Source organism: Lutra lutra, chromosome 8, assembly GCF_902655055.1.
Source record: "Lutra lutra chromosome 8, mLutLut1.2, whole genome shotgun sequence".
Lineage (NCBI taxonomy): Eukaryota > Metazoa > Chordata > Mammalia > Carnivora > Mustelidae > Lutra > Lutra lutra.
The window spans coordinates 6,750,468-6,762,896 of NC_062285.1; the positions used below are offsets into that span (position 1 = coordinate 6,750,468).

The following is a 12,429-nucleotide window of genomic DNA, read 5'->3' on the forward strand; positions in this document are numbered from 1 at the left end:
ATGAATGGTAACAGATTGGAAATGGAATGTTTGCTTCTAGAACAGCCCTAGAATTCTGCGGTCAGGAACTGGAGTGGGTCCTCACGCAATTAAAGAAGAGAAGCCCCAAAACAGAAATGGAAAGCAAGTAACCTCTGTTCAAACACTGGAGAAGCAGGGCTTGTCTCTGTGCCTCAACATACGATCAAGTAACAATTCTTTATATCCAGAGCCTTCTGTTCATTCTGAGTTTTAGATAAGCAAGAGATATAAATCAACAGGAAAATAAATCTCAAACTCTATTAAAATAGACCATAATCTCAGAAAAAGAAAATTTAGACGAGTCTTTCCATTGTATTACCTGTGACACTACTTATGAGTTATTATCAATACTGGAGACTGAACTTACAGAACTTAATCAAATAAAACTATTTTTCCTAATAACACCAGAGCATTGGGGAAAGAAGGCTAACTAGCAGACCCCAGAGGTAACAGGTCCTCATCCTTAGAGTTAATACATGTTACCTTATTGGCAAAAGGGTCTCTGCAAATGAGATAAGTTACAGCTTCTGAGATGAGATTATTGTGGGTGGCCGGAGTGGCCTCTCTGTGCAACCACACGCGTCCTTTTGGGAGGGAAACAGGTAGGCGTAACACATAGAGAAGGTGATGTGAAGACGGAGCCAGGAGAGACCGGAAGACACAGCTTCTGAAAACTGAAGGACGCAGCCACAAGCTAAGGAACGCCAAGAGCCAGTAGAAGCTGGAAAAGGCAAAGAACGCCCCCCCCCTCCACCCCCAGACCCTCTGGAGGAAGCGTGGCTCACACACGGCTTGATTTCAGCTCAAGGATACTGACTTCAGACTTCTGGCCTCCAGAGACAGAAAACACTTCTGTGTTTCAAGACACCTGGTTTGGGGCACCTGGGTGGCTCAGTCCGTGAAGCATCTGTCTTTGGCTCAAGTCATGATCCCAGGGTCCTGGGATCAAGACCCCCACTGGGCTCCCTGGTCGGCGGGGAGTCTGCTTCTCCCTCTGCCGCTCTCCCTGCTTGTGCTCTCTCTCACTTTGCTCTTATTTGAGACTCTCTCTGTCTCAAATAGTAAAATCTTTTAAAAAAAGATACTTGGTTTATGGTAATTTGTTACAGCAGCCATAGAAAACTAACACAAGGGAGACCAGCTTGGGGCCACTGGGACCAATTTTAACACTTATCTACACTCAGGAATAACAAACAACAAGGGAGAAACAAATGGGTACGGGTCCAAAACCATAAGGCACGTATGATTTGATACACGTCAATCTGTCTTCTAGGTCATATCCTACTACTACTTTGAAAAGAATTTTCCTTTCAAATGTACCGTATGTGGAACCCAATTAACCACCTTTTTCGTGTATCTAACACAGGTGTCAATTCTGAAATGTTTAGATCAAAGCGAAGATCTCTGGCCAGACATCCCGAAGCAGCTGTACATTGGTTCGATCTATTTCCTTCACATCTCCTGGCCGCTTACCTAGCCGTGCCAAGAAGCACTAGCCTACAACTTACCCAAGAAAACCGAGTTAGCTCTTAAATAAACCACATGTTAAAATACTAAGTAAAATAGCAAATATCGGCCAACTCCAAACAAAATTCTGCTAGATGCCGGGAAGTACCAGTAGGAAGGCACTTTCTTGAGTATCTGTTGTCTCGTTTTATTTAATCTCCGTAACCAAACTGGACACATTGTGTATCACAGACAGTGAATAAATATTTGGGGAAAGAACAGATAAGCACTGAAGGTGCAAAGGGAACAGAGGCACCTGACCACACGCCATGCCGAGGCTTGGCAAACTCCAACCTGAGGGCCAGAGGCAGGCTGCTGCCTGTCTTCAGAAATAAGATCTTACTGGAATACAGCCACGTGTGCTTGTTGACTCTCTGTCTGCGGCAGCCTTCTCACTCCGATGGCAGTCTAGTGGTTGCGACAAAGACAGATGGCCAGTAACGTCTACAGTATTGACTATGTGGCCTTTTACGGAAAAGCTCGGTCAGGCCCTGCTCCGCGACTACACTGGGCAGCAGGAAGGAGGCTACGAGTGCACGCTGACGGGCACGTGTAGCCTCCACCAGGGGCTAAGAAGATGCGTGAGTAACCTAGTCTCTGTCTCACAACATCTTAACACCATAGGCAGAACAAAAACTGTATCCCCCAGCTAATATTTAAACTCGGTGAGTGAGCTATGATAGAAAACTCAATAGCGTTACGCAGTGGGGACCGTTACGTGGAGAAGGACCCGCAGGAAAGCAACAACTTGTCATGTGAGGCATTCACTCGGAATGTGCCTTTCCTCAGAAGCATCCTATCTATCATCATGGACAGGTAAGGAAAAAAAATAGCTGCTAACAAACAAAACCAAACCACCATCAAACGGAAACAAGACAAGGGAAAACATTATAACCAGAAAAAAACAGTCCTGAAGCTTTTAAAATGTAGTCATCAGCATTTCACAAAAACTATCAAGTTCTAAGAGATCTGGTCCTGGAGCTCACCTGGATTTGGAGGACGTTGCTGCCGAACTACATGCTCCTTTATTCAAATTGAATGTAACTGGAAGGAAAAAAATGATAAATTTTTTACATGTATATTTCATCATACATATAATAAGTATGTGTGTGTGTGTGTGTGCATGCGTGCGTGTGTGTGTTTCAGGAAAACTATAAAACTTATCAGATAAGGCCAAAATGTATCCACACAGACGCTCATGGACATTTTGAATAAACGAGAGCTGGAATGCTACCCAGCTACCCAGAGATGATGACTTCTGGCAGATAATACTAAGCGATGCTCACAGAGCTGGGAATGGAGCTACCAGTGACAGCCTTGGCCACTCCCTGCCTCCACAGCTCCCCCTCCCTGTGCTAAGGGAACAGGACTCCCAAGTCTGCTTGGGTGTGTATTGTAGCTCTTACACATGGTTTGGAGCTGGAGTCTGAATGTCTGTGTCCCCCTAAAACTGGTATGTTGAAAACCTAATGTCCGAAGTGATGCGATTAGGAGGTGGGGAGATTCAGGAGGTATTAGTAAGGTTTTTTTGCTCTAAACCGATCAGAATAATCCCACTTCATTTCCCAGTGACTGCTTCAGGTGGAGGCTGATATGGACTGGCCAGTGATATTCAGAAGGAAGTCTGCTGGCCGGAGGAGTGTTTTCTAAAGTTTCCTTTTTCCTTGCTCACAGGGGACTCCGGAAGAGATGCCCTCTGTCGTCCTCTGGACAATGTGGGTGTGCATACAATGGCCAAAGTGCCTGCCGCCACCTTGTGTCCAGCGGCTGACAGATGGCCTGGCATCCAGAACAGCTCTACTTCTGGGACTCTTACTCTGGCAACATATTTCCTTATTATTTAGACTAGTTTTAGTTGGTTTTGTTACTTATAGTTGAAGGCACCCTACCTGGTTCATTGTTACCTTTTCATAAACCGGTAAAAACAATGCATTCCAGACAGATTACACGTCTTGCCCCCAAACATGGCGCTAGTTTTTGGCAGAGCCGATATAAAATCATCCATATTAAAAGAGTAAGAAAAAAGTAAAACCACCTTTTTCTTCGTCATTTTCTCTGCTTAATTCCGTAAAAATAGGGGCCTCCTAAAAGGCAAAAAAAAAAAAAAAAAAAAAGAGAAAGAAAGAAAGAAAAAAGAAAAAAAGAGGATGATGGTTTGGTTCACAATGCATTTACTATCAATATTCAAGAGTCCCAAATTATGACTTGCTACCCATGTTGCAAGGCAGCTCCAACATGCAGCTCTGCAATGGTTTAAGATCCAGGCGCCTGGGTTGCTCAGCTGGTCAAGTATCTGCCTACGGCTCCGGCCATGATCCCAGAATCCTGGGATCAGTCCTACGCTGAGGTCCCTGCTCAGTGGGGAGCCTGCTTCTCCCTCCCTCCTGCTTCTCTCTCTCTCTCTCTCTCAAATAAATAAATGACATCTTTTTGAAAAATAAAATAAAATGGTTAAGATCCTAGTTAAGAAATTATATGTACTGCAAATATTCTTCAACTGAGAATTAGTCCAAAGGTGAAAAAAGTGGCTTCTTTGTACCACACTGCAGAAGATTACCTCCATTTTTATTTCTACTACAGTTTAAACAGGAAACAACATAAAACAATAAACCTTAAGAATTTTAGCTAGAGGATGGGGCACCTGGGTGGCTCATTGGGTAAGCATCTGCCTTTGGCTCAGGTCATGATCTCAGGGTCCTGGAATGCAGCCCCACATCAGGCTCCCTGCTCAGCAGAGGAGTCACTTTCTCCCTCTCCCTTCCACTGCTCATGCTCTCTCTTGCTTGCTCTCTCTCTCTCTCTCTTAAATAGATAAAATCTTTAAAAAAAAATAGAATTTTAGCTAGAGGATTACTTTAAAAAGCAAAACCCTTCTCTACAGTGGGAGAGTTTAGTGTAAGATCAAGAGCCTAAGACTAACTCACACAGAACCGCAGATCAAACCCACCTCTGCACGTTATTAGCTCCGGCACCTGTCAATCTCACCATCTCCCTGTACCTCAACTATTCTGTCTATAAAATAGGAATACTATACACATCTAGAGGTGTCATAAGGATAAAATAGGATAAAATAAAGGAAGCACTTAGCATAACGCCTGCAACAGGGTTTGATAAATGTTAACTGTTATTTCTACTAATAAAAATGTTGTCTTGAGATGCAGCTGAGATATTCTTTTCTCCATTAGGATCTCATAAAGGAAGGCGAAAGACAAGATGCTACATTTTAAAAACTGATAATATTTAAGAATACAATGAGGAAACACTGAGCAGTAGGCCTTCCTCTGCCTTTAAGGGGAGGATGCTATTTTTATTTAAAGAGTGCAAATTCACTTGAAGATTTTAGTGGAATTAAGCTAAATTGTTACAAAAGGTAAACGAATTTCCTCCATATAAGATGTGATCCTTCTTAATTTCCACAAGAGGAAATTACCATTTTCCCTCTACTGAAAGCAGAGGTTTAAAAATGAAAAAGGTAAGTCAATTTCAGGAATAAAAAGCTTTAGATCTGAGGCGCCTGGGTGGCTCAGTGGGTTAAGCCTATGCCTTCTACTTGGGTCGTGATCTCAGGGTCCTGGGATGGAGCCCCGCATTGGGCTCTCTGCTCAGCGGGTAGCCCACTTCCTCCTCTCTGCCTACTTGTGATCTCTGTCTGTCAAGTGAACAAATAAAATCTTTAAAAAAAAAAAAAAAGGTTTTAGATCTTAGGCAAGGGTTTAAATTTGACAATTACAGCAGTTTAACCATTGTTTTACTTTAATACAGAAAACTCCTAAAAGACTGTGCGAATAAATGCATATGAACACACGCATATGGAAAGAGTACCATTATAACACGCGCACCCATCACTTATCAAAGTCAACTAACATGGTATAAAAAGCTGACTCATAAACAGATCTTCACTTTCTTATCGCTGGCTACTTCCAGCATTGCTCTGTACTGAACAGCTTCTATCAGACATGAACATTAATGATTAGAGCCCCTGTATTCACCACAGCCAAACACTGAAAACAAGCCACACACTTCTCAACAGGAGAATGGGTAAGTTGTGTGATAGTCATAAAATGGAACAGCAGACATCACTTTAAAAAAAGAGTTAAACACCAACAGGAAAGAACACAGGTACAGGAAACATAAAGAACTTTCTGTTTGAGTTCAAGAAGCCAGAGAGGGAGTATACGGTACAATCTCATTTCTACGAAGTTCAAGAATACACTAACAGATAATCAATAGTGCTACGTTAGAACCCTGGTTCCTTCTTGGGGGAAGGGGGCTATTCACTGGGAGTGACTGTGACTCTGGAAACGGTCTGTATCTTGATCTGGGGGGGTCACTACACAGACTCTGCATCCATCTACTTCCATCCACCCATCTAAAGACACATCCACGTGTAAAATTTCACTGAGCTTTAGTCACCTTAAGAGTAACGCCCATCATGCACTTTATCACATGTATTTTATACCACAATAAGCTTTTTAAAAATACTAAATGGCTAGTGGTTCACATATATACTAGGTTGTTTTCCTGCACACACATGACTTTTGATAGGTAAACACCATGAGGCAGGGAGTTTTTACCTTTTGTTTACTGCTCTATCTCCAGTGCCTAGAAGAAGGCCTAGAAGAAGGGAGTACCCAATAAATATTTGTTAAAATTAATGCCTTACTCTAGTTGCGCCAACACCTGGACCACCTGAACCATGTCTTCCTCCCCCATTTGTCTACGTTTTGCCCATTGCTTTTTCAAGCCCAGAGGTAGCTACCTTCAGAGACTCTGCACCCTCCCTAGGCTGGGGCGAGTGCTGGATCTCCGGGTTCCCACATTTTGTTTAACCGAGCATTGCAGCCAAGTGATGTGATCTGCTCTGTCCCCCGCATTAGCTATCCCCTCTGCCTTAGGGATAAGGAAACCAAGGTTTAGAAGACTGTGTAATTCTAGAAGACCATGAGGCAGTAACTTAGGAACTGAACCCAGATTTGTCTCAACTGCAAAACCCAGGCTTTTCCACGCGGCCATGTTCATTCTTCTCCTAATTAAGGAACGAGACCTATAAAATTAAATGCAGTGCTTAAAAGTTTTTTTGAGACCTTTTCCTGTTGCTTCCTGGAATGCTACCGGTGCTCACCTGGTCGTTCCCTTCCAGACCTCTTCTCACTTGCTCTTGAATAAATTTGGCTGTTTTTTCCTCATCGTCAAGGTCCTGCTTCTTCTTTTTCTCCAGTTCCAGTTGCCGGCGGATAGTTTCTGGGTCCCTGTCTATGTACTGAATATACCAGCCCTTTGGGGTCTCATCCACCTTGCACAAACCTGTAAAAAAATACAAGATTAAAAAATAATAATCATTTTAAAACTTTAAAAATTAAAAAATAAAAGATTTGCGTACAATCCAAACCGAAAGTACACACCAATGTGTTTGATCTCTGCATCATGTGTTTATTCCTTCAAACACATTCCAATACACGACTTCATGCAGCCCACAAATTTTCCATACTCACAGCTGATGACACTTAGATATTTAAGTGGAATATTTTACCTCCTTAAACAGAAAAAATTATTATTCTGATTTTTCACTAGCTACGTTAAGTCAACTATGTAAGCAGGGGAAACACATGAAAGAAGTATCATCTTGCTTAGTGAGTATTTAACTGTGTCTCAGTAGCTAACGTCCAAGGAGAACATGATATTCTGCTAACTTAACTAAGTAGAAATTTTCCCCATCAGACAGAATAAAGGAACACACGGAATAAGTAATACATTGACACACAATTTCTTTCTCCTCTCTTCCTAAGCTTTAGCCTAGGAAGATCAGAAATGGAATAAGCTACAACAAATTGTTAAAGAACTCCGTGGGGTGCCTCCACAGCTTGGTCGGTGGTCTGACTCTTGATTTCAGCTCAGGTCGTGATCTCAGGGTCATGAGATCAAGCCCCATGTCGGGCTCCCCACTCAGCATGGAGTCGGATTTAGACTCTGTCTCCCTCTGCCTCCCTCTGCTCCTCCCACTTGTGTTCTCTCTCTCTCTCTCTCAAATAAATAAATAAATAAATATTTTTAAATATTTAAATATTTGTTACCTCCTTAAGCAGGGGTAACAAAGGTTTCCAAAAGTAAAATGAATAAGGGGGTAAAAAACGGGAAGGACTGATAGTAATTCTTACCCCAGATGAGAGGATGCTTTGGTGATACATCTTTGCACGATCAAAAGAACCATTCCAGACACTCCATATTCAAGTGTAACCCACAAAAATCAATCCTGGAAGATTATGCTCCTCTTGGCCAGTTTTTAATTGCCCTATTTGTCCAAGTTTCCATAAATTTACATGGAAATTATGACAACGGTCTCTCCTTGCCCTGTAGCCACATAACTACTAGTCACATCCTGTCTTACTCTTACCTTCTCTGCCCAGCCACTTTGTAAAATCAGTGAGAGTCTCCCACTGAGTGGCATTCATATGGATGTGTTCCCGGTGGCTGATATACTCATTATAAACGATGTTGTTGTGAACTCTCTTAGTGCCTACGAACAAAATACAACACCGTCAATCCTGGGCAGGTTACAACATGATGATGTTACTATATGCACAACACCAGGATGCTTACCAAAGCGTCTCCTGAGAAGTTCTAGAAAGTCATTTCGGAATTCCCTAATAAGGAAAGGAAAGAGAGCATTATGGCACTTTTACAAATATAAAGCATCACTTCTCTGAATTGTAAGCCACCATACAGTTTCAATGTCCAATGATACATGAACCATCTGTGTGAATGTCTGTTAAGAACCTTTAAAAGCTGAAAAAGGAAGGAATCCCAAAAGACTATAGCTTTCAGGAATGACAGGTCAAAGTCAGTCTGGAGGGAAACTGTCAGCGTTGGCAGAGCAGCCGTAACCAAAGTGACTACACATCTTTGCAGAGGTTCCTTCATCAGGTCTCTTAGTGCTACTGAATGTGGCATAACAACACTGTCTTTTTGATGGTTAAAACAAAACAAAACAAAACAAAACTTCCCTTATTCCACGGGAAATTGGCACTCACTGTGTCCCTCTGCACTGAGTACACTGTGTTAAGTGTACTTAACACAGGTAAACATACGTGAATAAAACACAAATCCTGACCCGGGTTACAATCTAGGAGAAGCAATCATAATAGAAATCGAACTGCAAAAGAGATGTAACAAAGTATCAGGGGAGTCCAGGGAGATCCCTAATATGGGCAGCGAAGTATAAATAGGACTTTAGGGGCACGTGGGTGGCTCAGTTGGTTTAAGCGTCTGCTTTCAGGTCAGGTCATGGTCCCAGGATCCTGGGATCAAGCACCACATCGGGCTCCCTGCTCAATGGAGAGCCTGCTTCTCCCTCTCTCACTCCCCCTGCTTGTGTTCCCTCTCTCGCTGTTTCTCTGTCAAGTAAATAAATAAAATCTTTTAAAAAATAAAAATAAAAAACAAGTAGGACTTTAGAGGTGAAGAGAAAGAGAAGACCTTTCCCAGCTGGCAGAGACATGAAAGCGTCACACTTGGGAAATGAAAATCTAATTGAGCTAACGTTGAGAGTAGACATAAATGGGGGACGAAGTGGGATAGAATAGAATAATGGGGCGTGGGTGCAAAACACAGCTGGAAAATACCGGTACGGCTAATCTTCGAAGTATCTTTAATGTCATACTAAAGAGGGAGGGTTTTATGCGTGCGGTGGAAAGCACCAAATAAGTTACCGAGGAATTAGTCTGTGAAAATCTGTGATTTAGAAAGATAATCTTGTGGAAAGTATAGAATAAGAATTCTCAAAGTGTGGTCCCCAGAGGAGCGGCCCTCACATCACCTGGGAACTAGACAGAAATGCCAAGTCTCCAGCCCCACCAGAACCTGACACTATGGTCCCCCGAGCCCTCCAGGTGACTCGGACCCGTGTAGAGGTTTGTGACCCACGGGCATAAAGTATGATAGGGAGGAGCGGAAGCTGCAGCTGGGAGCCCAGTGAGGAAATCATGGAATTAATTTGGGCAAGAGAGGATAAGAACTATTATTACTAGAGTCTTGACAATGGAGAGGATGCAAGTTTAAAGGACACCGTAGAGGAGAATCGATGAGGACTTCCCAGCCTGGCATTCCAGGTAGGAAGTCATCAGCCAGCCCAGGATAATAAGCAGATGTGGTGGGCGGAATACTGCCCTTAGCTTTAAAATGTTGGCTCTGTATTTAGAAATACAGAACTGTGCAGAAAAAAAAATCTCCCACTCAAGACAGATGTTAGGAACAAACAGTAAGACGGAGGAGTCATCCAACATGAAGTTTTAACAGCTGGAAGAATGACGGGACTCCTGGAGCCTGTGTACTATGGAGAAAAGGAAGCCAAGTGGGCGCCCTGAAGAATGCTCTTGCATCTGAGGAGCTGGGGGACATGCAGAAGGGTTAGGGAAGACAGTAAGATAGGAGGATGGTAAGCAGCGGGAGGAGGAGTAGGAAAGAACGGAAAACAGAGACGTGTTTGTGGACAGTTAAGAAAAGATGGAGGAAGGTGGAAAGAGGCACAAGCGACCCTTCCAGAGGTTGCCGGAGGTGGAGGGAAGCTACCGGGGACACAGTGGACAGGGCTGGGGAGGTTTCCATGCGGATGGCTCTTGCCAGAATGGTATTTCCCCAAAGGTGGCCTGTGGAGCCCAGTGGTATTCCAGACAGTTGTTTTTTTCCCCCATTTTTTCAAAAAGATTTTATTTATTTGGCAGAGAGCAAGAGAGCAAGACCAAGCAGGGGAGCAGCAGGCGGAAGGAGAGGGAGAAGCGGGCTCCCCACTGAGCAGAGGGCCCAATGTGGGACTCGATCCCAGGACCCCGGGATCGTGACCTGAGCCGAAGGCAGGTGCTTAAACCGGCTGAGCCACCCAGTGCTCCTCCAGATGGTTTTGGGTGGTTCAGATAAATCCTCTTTGCCTTTTTCACTGTGCTCCTTGCCTCGATGGCACAAAAGCCATGCAGGGCGAACCTGCGGGCATCTTAGCCAAGTGCAGGCAGTGGGTGCTGAGGCCACAGTATACTAGCGGGCAGGTCTTCTTCATGGGCAGGCGCTCGCAGTGAAAGTCAATGTCAGTCTCATCAAGAATGTCCTTGACAGGGCTGGACTGGGTGGCTCAGTGGGTTAAGCCTCTGCCTTCGGCTCAGGTCATGATCTCAGGGTCCTGGGATCGAGTCCCACATCGGGCTCTCTGCTAGGCAGGAAGCCTGCTTCCTCCTCTCTCTCTCTCTCTCTACTTGTGATCTCTCTCTGTCAAATAAATAAAATCTTAAAAAAAAATGTCCTTGATAAAGCAGCATTATTAATAGTATCACAACTCAACCTTTGGGGCTCTGTCTTTCCACAAGCCTGTGTGATGAAATGGGATTATGAGTTAACCACTTCTGCCGCTGGACAGTGGTTGTCGTGAGCAAATCACTTGTGCCATTGTTTGGGCCACGTGCTGAACTACCTTTTCCACAGAGCACCATTTTGTTCGAAAGAATGACTGACAGATCAACCATGATTATTCCAAACTGGGTATTTAGTAGACATTTTCCCAAACATAAACAAAGGGAGCGTTGTCATGTCAAGGAAAACAACTGACGGTATTTTTGGCCAATGATAAAATTTGGGCTTTTGAGCAAAAATCTAAATCTGGCAAGTTAGCATCAGCCACTGTGAGTCTGATGTACTTTCCAAAACTTCAAGATGTTTTCTGATGACACTGATGCTGATATTAATAAATATGATTTTATGCTATTAAGTAATGAAATGTGTCACCATTCTGAATACACAGTGAGCTAATATTTTACAAATGACCAGTGCATGATGATATAAAATCACACACAGGTATGAGAAGTACAGAGTGAAAGATCAGGGGTTCATGATGTAATAGGGCACAAAAAGTTTGCTGATGTGGTTTCAGATTCCACACTGCAACTAATCTTTAAGAAACTACCATGCCAGGGGTGCCTGGGTGGCTCAGTGGGTTAAAGCCTCTGCATTCGGCTCAGCTCATGATCCCAGGGTCCTGGGATCGACCCCCACATCGGGCTTTCTGCTCAGCAGGGAGCCTGCTTCCCTTCCTGTCTCTCTGCCTGCCTCTCTGCCTACTTGTGATCTCTGTCTGTCAAATAAATAAAATCTTAAAAAAAAAAAGAAATTATTAAAAAAATAATAATAAAAAAAAAAAAAAAAAAAGAAAGAAACTACCTTGCCAGGGAGGCCTGGGCGGTTCAGATGGTTGAGCCACTGACTCTGGATTTCAGTTCAGGTCATGGTCTCAGGGTCCTGGGATCGAGCCCTGCGTCTGGCTCCACACTCAGTGGAGAGTTTGCTTGTGGATTCTCTCTCCCCTTGGCCCATCCCCCCACTCAAGCACAGGTACACACACTCTCTAAAAGAATAATAAATAAACCTCAAAAAAAAAAAAGTTTAAGAAACTACCATGCCATTGTTTTGATGTAGTATCAAAGAGGAATATGCAAAATTATCTGAAAAAGACTATTAAAATATTACCCCATTCCAGCTCTACATCTATGAACAGGGTGGGCTTTGTGTTTCTCAAAACATTTTGAAACAAACTGAATGCAGAAGCAGCTGTGGAATCCAACCATCTTCTATTAAGTCAGACATTGCAGATTGGCAAAAATGTAAACAATGCTACTCTTAACCTTTTTTGTTTTAGAAAAGATATGCTCTTTAAATTAAAAAAATTCATTTATCTTAACATGCAATAGGTTTCTTATTGTTTTTTTTTAAGATTTTATTTATTTATTTGACAGACAGAGATCACAAGTAGGCAGAGAGGCAGGCAGAGAGAGAGGAGGAAGCAGGCTCCCCGCTGAGCAGACAGCTGATGTGCAGCTTGATCCCAGGACCCTGGGATCATGACCTGAGCTGAAGGTAGAGGCTTTA

At 43.2% G+C, this 12,429-nt stretch overlaps 1 protein-coding gene across 1 annotated transcript in view; it reads right to left on the reverse strand.

Annotated features, from left to right (window-relative positions):
• Positions 1-12,429, reverse strand: part of KIN (Kin17 DNA and RNA binding protein) — a 33,865-nt gene that overhangs the window by 15,545 nt on the left and 5,891 nt on the right. Inside the window, exons 3-7 of the mRNA XM_047740277.1 lie at positions 8,125-8,168; positions 7,919-8,041; positions 6,650-6,831; positions 3,563-3,611; positions 2,514-2,571 (exon numbers count right to left, since the gene is read on the reverse strand). Of these exons, the coding sequence (XP_047596233.1) occupies positions 2,514-2,571; positions 3,563-3,611; positions 6,650-6,831; positions 7,919-8,041; positions 8,125-8,168 (456 nt within the window). The remainder of the gene's footprint in view (positions 1-2,513; positions 2,572-3,562; positions 3,612-6,649; positions 6,832-7,918; positions 8,042-8,124; positions 8,169-12,429) is intronic.